The sequence below is a fragment of the Coffea eugenioides genome, chromosome 1 (genome assembly GCF_003713205.1).
Source record: "Coffea eugenioides isolate CCC68of chromosome 1, Ceug_1.0, whole genome shotgun sequence".
NCBI lineage: Eukaryota > Viridiplantae > Streptophyta > Magnoliopsida > Gentianales > Rubiaceae > Coffea > Coffea eugenioides.
This window is the reverse complement of record NC_040035.1, coordinates 7,729,698-7,749,706: the sequence shown is the minus strand read 5'-3', so window position 1 is coordinate 7,749,706 and position 20,009 is coordinate 7,729,698. Positions and strand designations below refer to the sequence as shown.

General features: G+C 35.5%; 2 protein-coding genes across 2 annotated transcripts; one reads left to right on the top strand and one right to left on the bottom strand.

Annotated features, from left to right (window-relative positions):
• Positions 1-690: 690 nt before the first annotated feature.
• On the top strand, positions 691-2,977 carry LOC113766975 (benzyl alcohol O-benzoyltransferase-like). The gene is made up of 3 exons (XM_027311141.1): positions 691-1,122; positions 1,427-1,571; positions 2,193-2,977. Exons 1-3 carry the CDS (start codon positions 691-693, stop codon positions 2,975-2,977), a joined length of 1,362 nt encoding a protein of 453 aa, XP_027166942.1.
• Positions 2,978-17,653: 14,676 nt separating this feature from the next.
• Positions 17,654-18,202, bottom strand: LOC113766966 (uncharacterized mitochondrial protein AtMg00310-like). Its single transcript, XM_027311133.1, has one exon. It carries the CDS (start codon positions 18,200-18,202, stop codon positions 17,654-17,656), a length of 549 nt encoding a protein of 182 aa, XP_027166934.1.
• Between the last annotated feature and the right edge of the window lie 1,807 nt (positions 18,203-20,009).

The following is a 20,009-nucleotide window of genomic DNA, read 5'->3' as shown; positions in this document are numbered from 1 at the left end:
ACTTATCATTGAATGTAATATGCACTCAAATAAATTAGATTTAATATTTAATAATTTAATAAATTTAGATTTCATATTTCATATTTTACACTTCAATTTGATCAAACGCACCCTTATTCTGTAGCTAAATACTGTAGTTAAACACATTGCAATATGTTCTATCTTTGCTTCAATTCTCACCCTTTCCTGTCTTGATAGTGAAATAAAACCCCATTATGAAGTTGTTATACTGGCCAGGGCCCAAAGTGTTTTTGTCAAGTTAAGTTTCCACGCTTAAAACACCAAATGTTGTCCTCCTAGCCTGGTGCATGTACTTGTGAAGTTAGTTCCGTGCTCAAATATATAACCGTTCCAATTTCATGGTTTTTTTTTTCATCATTCGATTTTTTGTTTCGATCTTTATCATTTTTTATTTTTTTTTTCGTCATGTTTTTTTCCTTGCAACACTATTTTAGTATATTGGATATATCACATAAAACACTCACACATACCAACAAAATCAAGAGTGAGATAGAGATTGAAACAAGAAATGAGAGAGAGAATTCATAGCACATTTTCCTTCTCTCGCTCAAAAGTTCTATAAATATGAGAACACATAACGAGACTTAGTAGGTACCAAACTTTTAAAAGTTTCAATTACCCCTACACTTCCCCCTCCCCCACCCCCCCCCAAACAAGAAAGGAAAAAAAATGGCAAGGCAATTTTTAGTGAGACATAAGGAAGCAGAGTCGATTGTCCCTGAAAAACCTACTCCCCATGAAATAAGACCACTTTCTGATATAGACGATCAAAAGGGCCACATATTTCATTTACCCATGATTATGTTTTTTAGCTATAATCAATTCTTGGACGAAAAGAACCCTGTTGGGGTGATTAGGGATGCAGTAGCTAAAGCACTTGTTTATTACTATCCCTATGCAGGCAGGCTCATTGAAGGGCCTTCAGATAAGATTCTTGTCAACTGCACAGCTGAAGGGGTGATGTTTAGAGAAGCCATTGCAGAGGTTAGGCTCGATCAACTTCATGACTTCATGCAGCCACCATTTCCTTACTCAAAGGAGTTCTTAGTGGATGCTTCTGACTCTACAGAGATCTTGGACAGTCCATTGATGTTGATTCAGGTGGGCAAAACATTCAGGCTAACTCTGGCCTCTTCATCTTCCAGCCAAACTGTATACCTTTGTTTGGTTATCTACAAATTGCTATATGACCATCTACCCTTTACAAGTGGTTCTACGTAAAGTAGAAAATAGATGGAAAGTACTTCCAATTGCAGTGATATATATCCAAACATACTCTAAAAGCCTGTGTGAGGATATTATAATGTCCACTTAACCCTCTTGTATTTTTACATAAATATTCACTTGAGTCTTGAACCCTTTATGATTTTGCATCTATTTACATAATCCGTCTATGATTGTATAGGTGGACAATACTACCATTTCTTCTAATAACATTAGAGACTGTTTTCCGTCAAATTTTCACTCTATATCAAAACACAAGGAAGTTTATAGATATTTTGAAACTTTAAAGGACTTACATGATAGCATAAGAGACTACGGGGTTATTAGTAATTTATACTCTAAAATAGTGGTAGTTAAGTAGTTATGGAGGAGTAGGACTGTGTGAATCTGTGGAAGATTAACTGAGTAAATATAAGGAAACAATCTAAATACTAGTGGATCTATAACATTTTTTTCTTATTAGGACAAAAAATTCCACTGACCATTGTATTATTGAAATCTTATACATTAGTCATTCAACTATTTTTTTTTATTTCAAAATGGCACTGAACGCACAAAGTCACTATACTAGTGGCTATTCTGTGTAGTTTGCTGTTAATAATAACAGAATTAGCTGCACAATATCAAGTAGATAAAGTTATCATTAAAATGAAGTTTCTCACAATATTGAAGAATTTTTACTTGAAAGCTCCAATTATACTTTCCGAAATTCCTACTTATTTACAAACTTTGCTTGAAAACTTTCTTATTATCGTTTTCATTTCTTTTGGGGTCAAAATTCAGGTGACTCGCTTGATCTGTGGTGGACTTGTCCTTGCAATTCGCATAAACCATGCAATTAGTGATGCAGTTGGCTTAGTCCAGTTTCTGAATGCAGTAAGCCAAATATCCAAAGACCCATCATCAGCACCTTCTCCATTACCTGTGTGGCAAAGATGGCTCTTAAGTGCAAGAAATCCACCATACGTCACATGTGTGCATAATGAGTTCGAGGTGGAGAAAAACAGTAATAGTTGCACTGAGCCTACAATATTGGACTCCCCTCTCAACCTTGTACGTCAAGGCTTTTTTTTTCGGACCACAAGAGATAAAAGCCATCAAGAAATACCTACCACCAAACATTCGTCATGCATCAAGATTTGATCTGGTAACTGCACTTGTATGGAGATCAAGAACAATAGCCTTACAATTGGATCCTGAGGAAATCGTTACTCTTACCTATGCAGTCAATGTTCGTGGTAAAAATAAACCAAAGTTGCCTAGTGGTTATTATGGCAATGGATTTGTCTCTCCCGCTGCAGTCTCAAAGGTCAGCCAATTGTACAACAATTCATTTGTCTATGCATTAGAGCTAGTGAAGAAAGCAAAACATCAAGTAACTGAGGACTTCATCAAGTCAGCCATTGACTATAGTGTTTTGCATGGAAAACCAGGGTATTCTACGTTGTTGAAGGATTGGATTGTTTCGGATGCATCAAGAACTGGAATTGACGAGGTAGATTTTGGCTGGGGAAAGCCAATTTATGGTGGAACTATGGATGGAGGACCAACTTTTAATATGACAGTTTATTCGCGACTTCGAAATACCCAAGGAAATGATGGGTTGGTGGTGGCAGTTTGCTTGCCAGTTGCAGCAATGGAAAATTTTCAGAAGGAGATGGAGAAAATGATCAAGGGGCCAATGGACGAATGCAACAAATTTTGGCATCCAAAGATTATATCTATGCTTTAAAGCAATAATAAAATCTTTGTTTGGGTTTTACTCATTTTATTATTGCTAAATAATAGGTTGTCGACTTTTGTGCTACAGTGCATATTGCACTTGTTGGGATCTAAACGTGAAATAAACAACTATTGAAATATCAAGTGCACAACAATTTAATGAGGAACAAGCCACAAGTATGAAAGATAGACGACACACAATATTTAACGTGGTTCGGTTCCACCATTGAGCCTATGTCCACGGAGAGAAAACCTGTTCTTTATCATGAGAGAAAAACCCTATACAAGAATACAACTTAAACCCAAACTCAACTCTTGTATACCATCTCTCATCTCCCAAGAACCCTCTCTCACAAACCATGTATAAGGCTACATGATGCCCCTTGTGTCTCCTTGTGTGTCTCTCTGTAGTATGCCAACCAACCTATTTATAGAGAACATTACTGCCAAAAAATCAAATGACAATTGGAAACCAATATTATTTCCTAAACTCATATAGAAATCGCATCTAATTCCTGCTAAATAGGGTTTTACTTGACTACTACTTCAAGTAACTAAATCCAATTAGGAAACTAGTTACTTCCACACAAAACAGGAATTCTACCTAAAAAAAATTAAGCCAATTTCCTAACACACTTGCAATGCAAACCTTCTGCTTTTTGTATTTTCTCTTGGTTTATCAAAAAGATACACAGTTTGCCTAATAAAAAAAGAAAATCGTTATCTGTGTCTTTTCGGGAATTATATGTCTACTTGACTTTATTGAAAATTTTGAATTGTGATTCCTTTTTCTTTTTTGGGTTTCTGTTAGCAACAATAAAATTCTTATAATAAAATCCAGTGAGACGAACTGGTGTACACCACAGTGGGAAATTCCAGTTCGTGCTCAAGAATAATCCGAGTACAAATCAAGCAATTTCATGATTGAAGTATACTACCACTTGTATACATCAAGATTTTTGTACATTTGAAATTACATTTTCTCCAAATGACACAAACTAAAAGATAATCCATCTCCTTAATTTTAGAGATTCCTTTGTTTGTCTTTATTGTTTAAAAATGTTGTGATTTTCAGTCGCTCTATATAGGTGGACTCTTTTTTGATGTAGTATTGCAGTGGTATTCTTTTCTTTAGAAAAATCTTTAATTTAATTGTTGTTCCCTTGGTTTATTTCTGAAATAGGTTGGATCATCATCTAAGCTCAGCGGTACTATATATATCTTAGATAAGGTATGTAATTTTATGGTTTATTCGTAATTATTGGTGCAATATTTACAACTTATCAGCAGCGTTCATTTGAAACCGATCAATAATTGGCATGATGGCTGATATTCACCCGATATTGATTAATCATAATCAGCTGCTAAGAACTTTTCGGTAGCACCTATTTGGAGCCAATTAATAATTGGCATGATGACTGATATTCATGCACACATATCAATATGTACAAAGATATGCTGATGTGTTCAGGTATAAAAGAAAGAAAAGAACCCGATTATGCTAGCAAATCGATTCAAGACTGACAGTTCATCAATAATCACCATGGAAATAATCTGCTATCTGCTATATCACAAGGAGTTCATCAATTGCGGCAAATGAAGGTCACATGGGGGTTTGATTGGTAATTGATCTTTGAAAATTGATAGTTAGGAATGTATCGGTAGCGACACCAGGGGCGGATTTAAGGTAGGGGCACTGGGGCCCTTAAATTCCTATAATACTTATACAATTTTGATATAATTTTAAGTGTACCCCCAGAGTTTTCTTAGAAAGGATGCGAAAGAATTACGTGATTTTTTAAATTAGTTCATAGACTAAAATTCTAAAAAGATACGTGGGGCACAAATTCCATTTAAAATAAGTTAAAAAAAGTCTTTTCATTTCAACTAGCAAGTACCAATCATATCATTCACTTTCTTTGGACCCCACTCCCCAATTTCCCTCCCCTCCTCTGGTCCCCATTTTTCCCCCACAACCGAGAGCCACTACCTTCCACAACCAAGCCGCTAACTACTCTTTCTCTTGATCAATTCATCCAATCATATCATTCACTTCCTTTGTCCCCACTTCCCAATTTCCCTTCCCTCCACTGGTCCCCCCCATTTTCCCTCCACAACCAAGAGCCATTCTTATTTCCACAACCAAGTTAGTTATCAGAATATAAAAATTCGCGATAGTTTGGTTTATTTTTGAAATAAAATTATTATTACATTAATAATTTTGAATTTATTTTTTTATGTTTTTCATGGAATATATGCATCATTTGTACTTGTTGGTGATTTTTTTTTTTTTTTGCTTAAAAAACTAGAAAAAGAGCAGGTAAAAAATTTTAGTGTTACTTTTGCCCCCACTCAAAAATTTTTTCTGACTCCGCCACTGAGCGACACCAATTTAAAACTGATAGGTATGAGTAGTGAAGGTTCCATGAGAGATTGGTAATGAAGACCAATATTTACATACTAATCATGCATGCAAAGGCATATTGGCACATGTTCATTGGTGCGAGTGTCGATACAAAAGGAGTTGATACAGTAGATCATGTATCGATAAAGGTAGAGGCAACGATGGCAATTGGTCAGGGAAACGATGTGTGCATTAGCTTATGTCCCTACAAATTAGACATGAGGTAGTTGCATGATCTCCAAGATATAGGAGCGGACAGCCACTACACACGTTTGGAAACCAATATGGCTAGCATGGAGCATAACATGGGCATTAAGGGAGTTAAACTGCTGATTTTGGAGGGAAATTACACAACCATAAATACTCATATATATTACATTGGGAACAATCTTTTCACTCCACAAAGACATGACAAATATGATGTTTATCTACTTTTAAACAGCTTTCTTAGAAATCATATGCTAGAATTAGGATTTCCAAAACTTTCTTAGAAGTATTAGGCTAATTTCTAGGATTTCCGAATTTTCATCTAATCATTTTGTTCTTAGTTCATATTTCCAACAGTTTCATGTTTGTCTTTGTACAAATCAGCAAGAAAAGTTTGAAAGTTCTTTCCATTTCCAAGCAATCTTCATGAGTTTTCTAGCACATTTTGTGTTTTATAATTCATCAGCTTTAGCCATCGGTCATTGTCAACGTATTCTTTCCTTCTTAGTTGGTTACTCTTAGCACGAATTTTTAAGTCCTTGAGGTTGCTCAAGGTGGGACAAATAGCAATTGTCCTAGAAGTTAGCATAATCGATGCAATGTTATTTCCACCAAATTGATTTATTCATAAGGTTTTCCTTGCACAAATTAAGTGACATGCTAGCAACCATCACTTAATGAGCAACAGTTTCTAGATCGGTAAAAATCGGCACAAATATAGTGGCATGCTTGGTGGGACCGTAGGTGTGATCAATAAAGAAGCTATTCCGATGAAACAACTCCATCAACATCGGTCATTGAGAATTCAAAGACTGAAGCATAGCTAGTCAGCGCCTAGGCGTGCCACCATGCCGAGGTCCGAGGTCCAAAACCCTAACAATGCAAAACCCTAACAAATTTACCTCATCACCACATTTCCCTTCAACCACACATTACCTTCTAGATTTGACCAGCCGGTAGGAAAGAAAAAAGGGACCAATGTCTTGCCCTCTCGCGATATCAGGTAGATGCTATCCTACCCCACTTATTCCTTTTGATTATTGTACGTGAATTGTGAAAACATTTATCTTCTTTTATTAAAGTGTTTTATTCCATCTAGAAACTCTTTAGTCTCTATTCCATTTTCTTATCCCACCTACTCCGATCAGAAGAGATTTGGTTAATAGTATTTTTGGGAACCTAGAACTCTCTTTTAATATGTTTTTTTATCAAAAAGAAAGAAAGAAAGCTTTTAATATTTTTATCAAAGTTTTTTTTTTTTTTTTACTTTTTGATCTAAATGTGCCTAGAAGTCATTGCTCCATTGTTTTATTTTATTTTATTTTAAAGGTTTCTAATATATCTTAATATGTTTTCTTACCAAATAGGATCCTATGCTCGAGCAACCGCATGCCCATTCTCAAGTCTACCTGCAAAAGATGCATAAATTCCATCGTAGACAACAAGAAATGTGACAAGGAGGAGATAGGAGAAAAGACGAGCAACACTAATGGCGAGTCTTCTAGAAATATCCAAGCCTAATGCCGCGGAGGGAAGTCTCTACCAAACCTGAGAAGTCCTCAATACTATTGATAGAGAAAGTCCCTACTAAATCTAAAAAGTCATAGAAGAAATTTTCTGCTCAATCTAAAAAACTGGAGGAGGAGGTCAGAGATGACCATGGTGTACAATAACCATCCGAGATCTGATCATACCCAAAAACTTGTCCATCAATCCATAATAAAATATTATCGGCCGTCCAATGAAATTTCAACCCAGGTTTGAGCTCCAAAATGGGCAGTTATTCACAGCATAAAACCCTAACAAATTTACTGATCCCTACATTTCTCTTTAACCACATCTCACCTTCTAGATTTGACCTACTAGTAGGAAAGGAAGAAGGGGCATATGTCCACCTGCCGATTCTAACGATTGTTGCTATCAGGTAAATGCTATCCTACCCCACTTACTCCCTTCGATTATTGTGAACTATGAAGAACATTTATCTTCATCTATTAAAGTGTTTTGACCTATCTAGGACTCTCTAGTGTCTACTCCATTACCATATCCCACCTAATCCAATTATTGAGAAAAGCTTTTATTATAAGTATTTTTAGGATCTAGAACTCTATTCTAATATGCTTTTTTATCTAGAAAAGAATCTTTTTTATCTTTTTATTAAAGTTTTCTAGTTACTAATCTAATGGTGTCCAGAAGTCTCTACTCCATTGTTTCATTTTATTTTATTTTAAGGATTTTTAATATATGCTATTATGTTTTCTTATCAAATAAGACCATGAGTGATAAGTGACTATAATTAGAAGGAAATGGATTATTTTGGCTATAATTAGTTTAAAATGCTCTTAAGTGTTTAAATGAGGTTTATATCACATTTCACTTGCATTTTGTCCGGAATTTTTTATAGGAGTTAGAAATAGACTTCATTTGGATGAAAAAGAAAAGTTGACAGCTTTGACACATTTTTGAATCTTGGCTATAACTTGAGCTACAATAATCGGATTGAGATGACTATTAAACCATTTTGAAGATAAGAGATAGATCTACAATTCCTGTGAAGACATCGAAATCCAATTTAAAGGTTTTCTAGGACAAAAAGCCGAATTACAGTAGCCAACAAGGCATTGAGCAGTTAAGGGTATTTCAGTCATTTTGCAGCCTACACAAATCCAAATGAGGTGATTCTTGATGCATTGGAAAGCTAACTCAAAGGGATACAAGCGTTATGTTTTGGTCAACAGTAATTCGGCCTCTATCATCAAGAAACTTTCAGTTGAATTTGATGCAAAATTGGAACAACATTGAAAATTGGAACAACATTGAAGATTGAACAGAAATTGAGAAGCAAAGTAGGGGAGCAATTCGGCTAACAATCTAGCCAGTTTTTGGATGGATATTTGGCCGGATTTTGGTCTGAAATTACAGCTCTCTACTTGCACAACTTGTTTTCTCCTCCAATAATTCACAGCTATTGATGGATGTGTGACAATTATTTTGCAATTGTAAAAGTGATGTTTGAAGCCTCATTTTTTGACTAAATTTATCTATAAATAGCCATGGAGTTGTAAGAATCAAGAGAGCTTGGAGAGTGCAAGAAATACTACTAAAATGTAGCTCTTACATTTTCTTAGTGTTAGGTTAGTAGGGTATAGGATAGTTTAACTAGTTAGTTTATTAGCTAGGCAAAGATGAAGATGGAGGAGATGAACTAATGTAACAAGAGTTACATTTCTTTCCAAACTGTTTAACTTTTGTATTTGATTCTATTATTTAGTTATTATACAAGTTTGGATTTTATATTTATCATGTCTTTCTAAAGTTTATGCCTTGGGTTTTGGTTGAACTTCCTATGATTGTATTGTGTTAATTTCTTAGCTATTTGATGCTTTTATTTTGAGCAAGTTATTTAGCACTTTTGCTCTCCTAAATTATGACTAACTTGGTACCATTAATTGTGATTATCCAAAGGTGGTATTTTTCTAATGAAAATTGAGATTTAACACTAGTTTAAAAAGTGCTAAACCTAGGGAGCATACCCATGAGAACAGAGATGCACCTTTGTGGCTTTAGTGATTCATTTCATGTAATTTCATAGACGTAATTAACTTGTAACTAATTTCATTACCACGAGAGTAGGTATGGATTAGTTATAGGTATAGTTGATTTACTACAAAAGTAGGTTTCACATGTACGAGGAAATGACGCCATAACTAGTCAAGATAATAGTACACAATGATCCAAAAATAGCACGTGTATAAGTAGTTAGGAATACCATAGCTTAAGGAGTTTTTATTTGCTATTGTGTTGCATAAGTTTAGCATATTTTTATTTCCTTTAATTTGTTGGTCGTCTAAATAATAGAGAAGTTTTAGCAGTGCCAGTAATTGACAATCTTCCTTGTGGGTTCGACCCTTAATACCCTGTACTCACTCTCGACTCATATACTTGCAAAAAATCACGTGTGAGGTATTTAGAATGTTATAAATGTAAAACTTGACTATAGAATAAGTTAATTGTTATATGTATACCCCGTGCTTGTCAATGAGTTCTAGCCGCCGTATACCAAATCTCGAACCTATTGGCTAAAGATGTAAAAATTCCATCACAAATAGCAAGAAAAGTGAGAATGAAGAGACTGGAGAAAAGATGAGTGATGCTAATGGCGAGTCTTCGATGGAAATGTTTGAACCTAATACCAAGGGAGGAGAAGTATCTACCAAACTTGACAATTACTCTACCGTGCTGCAAGAGGAAGTTCCTACTAAATCTAAAAAGTTGTAGGAGAAAGTTTTTGCTCAATTTGTAAAGCTGGACGAGGAGATCAAAGAGGACCACGATATACCATAACAATTTGATATCTGATCATATCTAAGAACTTGGCTGTCACTCCACAATCAAATACTATCAGTCGTCCAATGAAATTCCAGCCTAGGTTTGAGCTCCAAAACAAACACATTATTCACAGTGCAAAAGCTTAACAAATTTACCTCATCCCCATGTTTTCCTTTAACTTTAGACATTGCAGATTTGACCTGGCGGCAGGAAAGGAAGACAACACCAATGTCTAACCTGCAGATTCTCGTAATTGTTACTATCAGGTAAATGCTAGCCTACTCTACTTACTCATTTTGATTATTGTGACTTGTGAAGGGCATTTATATTCTTTTATTACAGTGTTTTGATCTATTTAGAACTGTCTAGTTTCTACTCCAATATCTTGTCCCACCTACTCCAATTATTGAGAAGATATTTTATTAATAGTATTTATAGTAATCTAGAACTCTCTTCTAATATGATTTTTATCCAAAAATAAAAAAGAAAGCTTTTAATCTTTTTATTAAAGTTTTTTTAACTTACTAATCTAAAGGTGTCTATGTCTCACAAGAATGGAAGATGGGGCCAATGTATCGCTTGTGGATTTTCGTGGATGTTACTAACAAGTAAATGCTATCCTACACCACTTTTGCCCTTCGATTATTGTGAACTGTGAAGAGCATGTATCTTCTTTTATTAAAGTGTTTTGACTATCTAGGACTCTCTAGTCTCTACTCCATTATCTTATCCCACCTAGCATTTATTATAAGTATTTTTAAGGATTTAGAACTCTCTTCTAATATGTTTTTTATCCAATAAAAGAAAGCTTTTAATCTATTTATTAAAGTTTTTTTACTTACTGATCTAAAGGTGTCTAGAAGTCTCTACTCTATTATTTTATTTTATTTTATTTTATTTTTAGTGTTTTAATATATCTTAATATGTTGAGCAACACCAATGGTGAGTCTCCAGTGAAAATGTTTGAGCATAATGCTGGAGAAGGGAAAGTCTCTACCAAACCTAAGAAGTCCTCTATTGTGCTGCCAGATGAAGTTCCTACTAAATCTAAAAATTCGTCGAAGAAAGTTTCTGCTAAATCTAAACAGTAGAAGAGGAGGTCAAAGACGATCACAGTACACCATAACTATCCAATATTTGATCATACCCAAAAACTTGTCCATCACTTCACAATAAAATATTATCGGCAGTCTAATGAAATTTTAGACTAGGATTGAGCTCCAAAGTGGACAAATTATTCATAGCGCAAAACCCTAACAAATTTATCTTATCCCCACATTTCCATTTAACCTCACTTCACCTTCCAGATTTGACCTGGCGGCCGAAAAGGAAGTCAAGGATAATGTCTCACCTGCCAATTCTCGTGATTGTTACTATTAAGTAAATGCTATACTACCATACGTTATTCACAGCCCAAGTTTGAGCTCCAAAATGGACTTGTTATTCATAGTGGAAAACCCTAACAAATTTACCTCATTCTCACATTTTCCTTTAAATTCACTTCACCTTCCAAAATTGACCTGCTGGTAGGAAAGCTAGAAGAGGCCAATGTCTTACTTGCTGATTCTCACAATTGTTGTTAGCCTGTAAACGCTATCCTACCCCACTTACTCCCTTCGATTATTGTGAACTGTGAATAGTATATATTGTCTTTTATTAAAGTGTTTTTGTCACATCTAAAACTCTCTAGTCTTTACTCCACTATCTTATCCCACTTACTGCGATTATTACAAACTTCACAAACTTGAATTCATAATAATTTATAAATGCATATGTTTCTAACAAGTAGGATAAATCACAAAAAATACATCAATTTACTTTATAGCTGAAATAGAGTAAATTCTATTTTGATTTTTTAATGAATTCTTTCTTCATTTGCTTTATTCATGGATTTATCCATAAATTTTTAATTCATTCAATATCATTAAGGAATATGTGATTATACCAAGGAAAACTCATTTATTTTTATTATATGTAATAAATATTATGTGTTAATTAAGAAAGGTTTAGCCAATGAGTTGTCTAGTCAATTTTTCTACCTAAAATTTTCTTCTAATACATTTTCACTATATAAGGACAAAAGGTTGAAGCGCTAATTTATGGCACAAATATAAAATTTTTCAACAAATTTTTTGACACCCATAAAAAGTACTATATCTCCAATGCAAAAGTTCAACCCATTTGGACCATAAGTTACGCCAAGAAAAAAGAATATTCATGGATCATCAACACCATAGCTGTTGTCCAACAATTGCAAGAAATTGACAGGCCACTCATTTCAATGTCTCCATCTCCCACCTTGATAGAAATTACAAAGCAATATGATAAAAAATTCTATTAAGTGTTAAAGGTTGGATTTATGAACTTTGATCCAATTTTCAAATGAAGTAAGTATGCCTGTTAAACAACACTATTAAAAAAATTCAAATGGTCAGACCTTCCTGCAATTGCTATTCATATTCAACCAAAGTTTATAGCACCAGATCCACGTACTGGACAAGTCATTATTGTTAATCAATGGTTCGACTAACACCTATCCAAATAATAAAAATGCACCATAAATATATTTTCACTAACAATATTCCACAGCTGTCAGCCACTGGTCCTAACTCTTTGGTGTGAATATGACAACAACGAGAACCAATCAATAGCTACCATTGCTCCTGCCCCCATGCAAGCATCCTACCACAGTAAGTATTTATTACAAAAATTACAAATATTCAAGAGGAACTATTACACTCTTTGCAGCTTTCAACTGATCGACAAGATAATAAAGACAACACAAGGAAAGACACAACTGCAACAAACTACTACCATCTACAAGAAAAAACTATATCCGACATACTACTACTTTAGTTTCATGCAAATACAAGAGACACTATCAAGGAAACTTATAAATTCTGCTTTTACCTAATCTTTCAATCTCATATAGTTTAATATGTAGTTACACTTAACCTTTCAACACCTCTCTTTTTATTATTACAAATTACACTTCTATACTATTACACTAAACAAAAACGACTAACTTTCTTAAGTCACAGGTACCAAACTCCCACATGATATGTGGGCTTTCCTCCTCTAGTGTCAGTAATAATTGTACAAAGTGCCAATTGACAACAAAAGGAGGGGAAACAAAAAAGAAATACCTACGAGAGAAGCGGGGCACATTGAAAGCTAGAAAAAAAGAACTTAGAAGCTGCTTGGTTAAAGGGTTTGGGAATCACAGAAAGGAATGAACCCCTTATTTGTTTCTTGGGTTAAGTCTATTGGAATGCAAATTTTGGAATCATTTCTAAAAAATCAGATTTATCCCATTCCAGAGCAAATTGGGAGGTTTTGGACAAAACTCTCAACTTATTCCCTCAGACAACATATATGACGGACCTACCCTCTCTTTCTCTCCATCACACACCACACCTTCTGTTCTTCTTCTTCGTTAGATTTCTTATCTCTTCTTCTTCATCATATAGTCTTCATCTCTTATCCAAAATTTCTTGAAAAAAAAAATCTAAAGTAGATCTAAATAAGATAGGAATGGACAAATATCTTCAGCGATAAAGAGGAGTAGATTTCAAGTTAGGGATAGGAATTCGGTAAGAAGCAAGGACCGATTGGACAGCGATAAAGAACAGTGGGTTTCGACTCTCCCTGGACAGCGAATTCTGGAGTTGAAGGGTCTGAACAAGGATCAACTGCATTGAAAATCTCTTCTTGTCTCCGATGTTGCCGCTTTCATAGGGAAGCTCGATGACTTTAAACTCATCAAATAATCCGTACAGATAATGTCTTGAAATGCTCATGAAGGGAACAGAAACCTTGTCTCCACCGAGAAGGGAGAAGTTCTGATTCCGAGTCCTTGTAATATCAAATTTGTTTAAATATGAAAAATTGGTTAAATAGCGCATTAAATACTAAACCTGTCAGTTTCCCATAAAGAGCTGATATGTTATAGACAATTTCTTTTTTTTTTTTTTTTTTTTTAACTTTCACATATTTAATTTATGTTAAATACAAAACACACTAGTTTTCCTTTGGGTGCTATTTAATCAATTTTTTCTATAAAGAGCTGGTATGTTTCCCATAAAGAGTTGGTACAAAATATACTACAAAGTCTGCTAGTTTGGTATGTTATGCGCTATTTAACTAATTTTTCATATTTAAACAAATTTATGAAAATTAAAAGCGTTTTTATTTGGAAGAACGCATTCCTTGGATTCGTTTTTCACTCTTTGGGAAGAGACTCAAAAATCGCCACCCTTTGGGAAGTTAGTTTAAAAACTCCCTCTTTTTGGGAAATTTTTTTTTCCTCAAACGTTAGATGTCATATTATATATTTCACTTGATAATACAAGGGCTTAATTACAAAAGAGAGCCTCAGCCCTCCAGTCATTGTTGACTGCTTCTACTAACCAAGTTGGGAAGTTGTTTTCCCAATCAATGTCATTAACTAGTTTTGTTGTAAATTTTGCTAGCCTATGACTTCCTACATTAGCTTATCTAGACACAAAAGAAACTGTGCACTGTTCAAAACCTTTCATTAAATCCTCAATGTCTTCCCGAACAGTTGCTAAATGACCATCCTTGACATTGTTGCTGAAGATCATGTCAACTGCTGCTTTACAATCTGACAGCACTTCTATCTTTTCCCATTTCGCTTGTCTTGCCATTTGGAGAGCCATCCTTATAGCTAAGGTTTCTTCCATTAGTGCCTCTCCCTGTTTTAATTCCCTTACTCCTCTTGCTCTCAAAATCTCCCCTGTCCATTTCCTTGCTATTATCCCTTTTTCCCGTTCTGATCAATTTTGAATTTATCGCTGCATCCGTATTGATTCTGATGACACCTTCCCTTGGTGGATCTCTCATTTTTCCTTGCTGGCTAGTCCCTTCTTCTCCTTCTTTTTCCTTGCTTTGTTGTCCTGTAACCTCTTCATATTCAGCCCACTCTTGTTGTGCCTTCCCAATTATTTCTCTTGCCTCTCCTTTTTGTTGTTCAAACTGGGTCTTATTCCTTGCTTTCCATATCTGCCAAAGTATGTTGGCAGTTAGGTTGATTCTTTCCTTACTTTTTGCCATTGCCTCTGCCTGATTCACTGCTTCCCACCATCTCCACATATTATTTTGAAGATCATGCAGTCCTTCCCATCTCACTGGTGCTAATTTCCATACAGTTTGAGCTATCGGGCATTGGAAAAACATGTGCTCCATTGTTTCAACTCCCTCCCCACACACACTGCAAATTCTGTTCCCCTTACTTGTTCTATTAAAGACTGTCTCTTTGGTAGCTAGAGTATTCTGTAGACTCCTCCAAATGAAATGCTTCAGCTTGTACTTCAAGTTCAGCTTCCAGAGTTGCTTCCATATGCTATGCTTTTTGATTTCTCAACTTGTTTCCTCTCCTACACTTTCTCTTCTCTTATCACCTCTCTTATCTTGCAGTACATTTGTGACGGGTATTTTACATACGTACAAGTTAAAAAACCGAATTACACCCGTTCACTGCAAGTATACAGGTCAACTAGTAGTTTAGGGTATATATCGGGTCGATCCCACAGGGAAGAGTGAACAATTACCGGTATTACTAAAGTTTCTTTATTATTTAGACTATCAATGAATTATAACAAATTTAACCTACTGAAATTATACAAAATAACAAATAAAAGCTCCTTAGGTTGTGGTATCCCTAACTACTCATGCAAGTGTTATATTTGGATCATTAAATACTACATCTAAGCTAATTATGGTGTAATTTCCTTATGCATTTGAATCCTACTTTCGTAGTGAATCAATTATACTTATAACTAATCCATACATATTCTCATGGTTATGAAATTAGCTACAAGTTCATTTCTTCAGTGAAATTACATGAAATGAATCACTAAAAACCACATAGATGCACCTCTACTTTCGTGAGTGTACTCCCTATGTTTAGCACTTCTTGAACTAATGTTAAATCTCAATTTTCATTGTAGAAATAACACCTTAGATAATCACAATTAATGGTACCAGATTAATCATGATTTAAAGAGCTAAAATACTAAATAACTTGCTCAAATCATAGCAATCAAATAACCAAATAATAAACACTAACAATCATAGAAAGTTCAACTAAACCCAAGGTATAAACTTTAAAGACACATAAATAACATAAATTCCAGAACTTGTATATTAACTATATTTAAGAATCCAATACAAAAGATAAAGAGTTGGAGAAGAGATAACCCATGTCACTTGAGCTTCAACTTCTCTTTCTTCATCTCCATTTTCATCATAATCTAACCATTATACAAGAATGGAAGAACTACACTTACTACACTATCCTACACTAAGGAAATGGAAGAACTACATTTCTGCACTCTTCAAGCTTCTCCCGTATCATTCCCTTTGGCTCCCAAATGTCTCTGCATATAAGCTACTCAAAGGCTCTCTTTTTCTAAGTCAAATTCCAACTTTTGATTTCCAAATCTAACTTTGTTAGGATAGTCAATAATCAATGTTTTTGACTTGAAAATAAGCCATCTTTATTGCCCTCTTGTCTTCTGAGGCATGTGCACCGAATTCTCTTGCAGATTGTAGCTGGAAAGTAGTTTGAACATAAGAGAATTGACTGAGCAAATTGCAGAATTGCGGCCAGAAAACGCGCCTACACAAAACGCGGTTACAAGTCACGTTTTGTGCACTCACGTATTCACTTTGTTCTTACTTCATCTGCGATTTTCTCTATCATAAAGGCCGAACTGGCTTTTGTGCAAAACACCAAAGTTGTAGCCCTTTGAGTTAGCTTTCCAATGCTCTAAAAATCATCCAGATCGGAGCTTTGTAGCCTGAGATATGACCAAAATACTAAAGACTGGTCAGAACTCTGTTTTCCACTTTGGACAGCTGAGTTGAATTTCGGTATTTCAACTTTTGGACTATGAAAACGGCTGAATTGGACTTTAATGTCTTCATACAAAATGTAGATATATCTCTTAGCTTCAAAATGGTACCAAGATCACCTTGATCCGATCTGTGTATCTCCAGATATAGTCAAAATACCAAAACGTGTCAGAGTTGTCAAAGCTGACTTTTCCTTGATTCAAATTGCATTTTTCCTTTTACACTTCATATTTTATTTTCACCACTTTAATCCATCTTCAATCATCCAAATATCTTCTCAATGCACTTCATTTGATGATTGAATCATTAAACCTACAAAATATGAAGTTTTTACCATAAAAATCCATAAAATGCAATGTTTAGCCACTTTAACATAAAATGTAGTTTTTTACCAAAACCTTAGTTATTTTAGTTATAAAACTAAATAATCAAACCAAAATTAACTAATAAAACACACTAAAAAATACGTAAAATATATTCTTATCAATTTGCATAACCTGTCTTTACTGTGTACATACCAGATTTTGAGAAGCTCCAAAAGAGCCTATCTTTTCTTTTGAAGCAACTAAGAGGCATGCTGAGTATCTGTACTATGTCCTCTGGATTGAACGTTTGTTGTAGAATTTCTGCATTCCATCTTCCATCTTTAATTAACTGATTCACAGTTTGAATCTGGCAATTTGGAGGACAACTTGTGGATACCTTGCCTGTTCTTGACCCCATAATCCACCTATCCTTCCATATGTTTATCTGGCATCCGCCCCTTACTCTTTTCCACGGGCCTCTTTGTACCAGTCTCCATGCACTGTGAATGCTTTTCCATGTCCATGAGGCTGATTTAGGGGGATTACTATCCAGAGCATTTGGGGCCTATAGATACTTAGCTCTGAGCACCTTACTCATAAGTAGATTTGGGAAAGAGATAATTCTCCAAAGCTGCTTAGCAAGTAAGGCTTCATTAAATGCTTCCAAATCTTTGAATCCCAAACCCCCCTTTCCTTTTACTTCTGACAATTGCTTCCAGCTTATCCAATGCATTTTCCTATCTTGTTGTGAGCTTCCCCACCAGAAGTTCGCAATACCCTTGCATATATCCTTACACAACCCCTTAGGCAATTTAAAGCAAGCCATAGCATAGTTGGGCATCGCTTGAATCACTGCCTTGATCATCACTTCCTTTCCAGCTGAGCTCAATATTTTGTTTTTCCAGCCTTTCATTTTGTTCCTGACTGAGCTCTTGATATACCTAAACACTTGATTTTTTGATCTACCTATAGCCATTGGTAGACCCAAGTATCTGCCACTACCAGCTTCCCTCATGTTGCCTAGCTCATGACACACTTCTTCTCTGACATGTGAAGGAGTATTCCTACTAAAGTACACGGCTGATTTTTCAAAATTTACCATTTGACCAGACATCTTTGTGTAATTCAGTAAGATATCCGTCACCTGCTTGGCCTCCTAGACTGTTGCTTTACTGCATATTAACGAATCATCAGCAAAGACTAAGTGCGAAATTTGGGGGCTGCTTTTGCTGGTTTTGATTCCTGTGACATTTCCCTGGCTAATCTCCCTGTTGATCATGTGAGATAGTCCCTCTACACAAATCAGAAAAAGGTATGGAGAAAGGGGGTCCCCTTGTCTCACCCCTCTACTGGCTTTGATGAACCCCACCCTTTCTCCATTCTAGGGGTGTGCAAAGTCGAAAAATTTCGATTTCGAAATCGATTTCGAATTGAATTCGAAATTTCGAATTCGGAATTTCGGTAATTCGAAAGTGAATTCGATAATTTCGATTTCGAATTGGTCGAAATCGGGTCGAATTCGAAAACATAAATTTTAAAATCGGTGATTCCGAATTCGAATTGAGAATTCGAAATCGGAATTCGAAATAGGAAAACATAATTTCGAATTCGATTTATAATATTTATATATATAATATAATATTTTAACAATATATTATATATATAATATATAATTTATATTATTAAGATAATCAGTTAAATTGCAAAACAACTCCAAAAAAGCAAAATTGCAAATTGCAAAACCTAATCTTCCGCCTCTTCCTCATTCCTCAATTTGTCTCTGTCCAAAACCCTTCCTCCGCAGCTCCGCCTCCACTGCCTCCGAGACTCGAGAAGCCGAGAAGGAGCTCAACTTCGAAATAAGCAGCGCCTCATCTTCGCCGCCGCAGCCAAGCAGCTTGAGGATGCCCGTACACTAGCGGACTACAACATCCAGAAGGAGTCCACCCTCCACCTCATCCTCCGCCTCCGGGGTGGCGCCAAGAAGCGCAAGAAGAAGATCTACACTAAGATCAAGAAGATGCGGCAAGTGTGGCCTCACCTATGTTTACCAGAAGGCCGGCGGTGACTGAGGGAACTTCTCTCCCCTTTTTGTTTTTATAAATTTTATAGTTACTAGTCTAATTGAACATTAGCAGCATGTTCTTTATTGGGTTTGAATGCTTTTTTTTCGGTTGGGATTGTGGAGTGACTGGTGGTGAGCCGCGGCTGGAGAAGCCAGAAAGGCATTTTATCCGCCAAGAAGACGCTGGCTCTGGCAATAGAAAGGTACTGCTGCTGGCAGCTGTTGGAGCCTTCGGAAGGGATTGATTTCCTACCTCCTCAGTCCTCCCAATTTCTTTAATTTGGAGCTTCTTTTGCTGGTGAAAGATTCATAGGGGATTATTTAAATAAACTGTGATTTGCCTTTGCTTGAACTTTATCTATCTGGGAAAGGCTTCAAGCTTCATCTTATGAATCTGATGAAGCTTCATAAGATTAAAAAATAAAAAAAAGGAATTCGGTGAATTTGGAATTCACCGAATTCCGAATTCAATTCGGTATCGAATTCGAAATCGGAATTAGCCATTTCGAAATCGAATTCGGTCGGGAAAACTGAAGCCAAAATTTCGAAAATTTCCGATTTCAAACTTCCGAATTACCGCATTCGATTTCGATGCACACCCCTACTCCATTCAGATTAAAAGAATAAGACACAGAAGAAACACAGGACATGATCCAACGAACAAAAATAGGACAGAAGCCCATGCGCATCATCATTCTTCCTACAAACTGCCATTCAACCCTATCATAGGCTTTAGACATATCCAACGTCAAGGCCATAAAACCTACCTTTCCTTTTCTTTTATTTTTCAGAAAATGCATGACTTCTTGAGCAATTAGAACATTATCAATTATCTGCCTACCAGGGACAAAGGCAG

What these genes read in the sequence shown, in the direction of transcription:
- LOC113766966 (XM_027311133.1), bottom strand. Translation starts at nt 18,202, where the DNA reads ATGTCTGGTCAAATGGTAAATTTTGAAAAATCAGCCGTGTACTTTAGT.
- LOC113766975 (XM_027311141.1), top strand. Translation starts at nt 691, where the DNA reads ATGGCAAGGCAATTTTTAGTGAGACATAAGGAAGCAGAGTCGATTGTC. An exon ending in GTCCATTGATGTTGATTCAG is followed by an intron (nt 1,123 to 1,426) that starts GTGGGCAAAACA and finishes ATGATTGTATAG; the next exon opens with GTGGACAATACTACCATTTC. An exon ending in AAGAGACTACGGGGTTATTA is followed by an intron (nt 1,572 to 2,192) that starts GTAATTTATACT and finishes ATGGCTCTTAAG; the next exon opens with TGCAAGAAATCCACCATACG.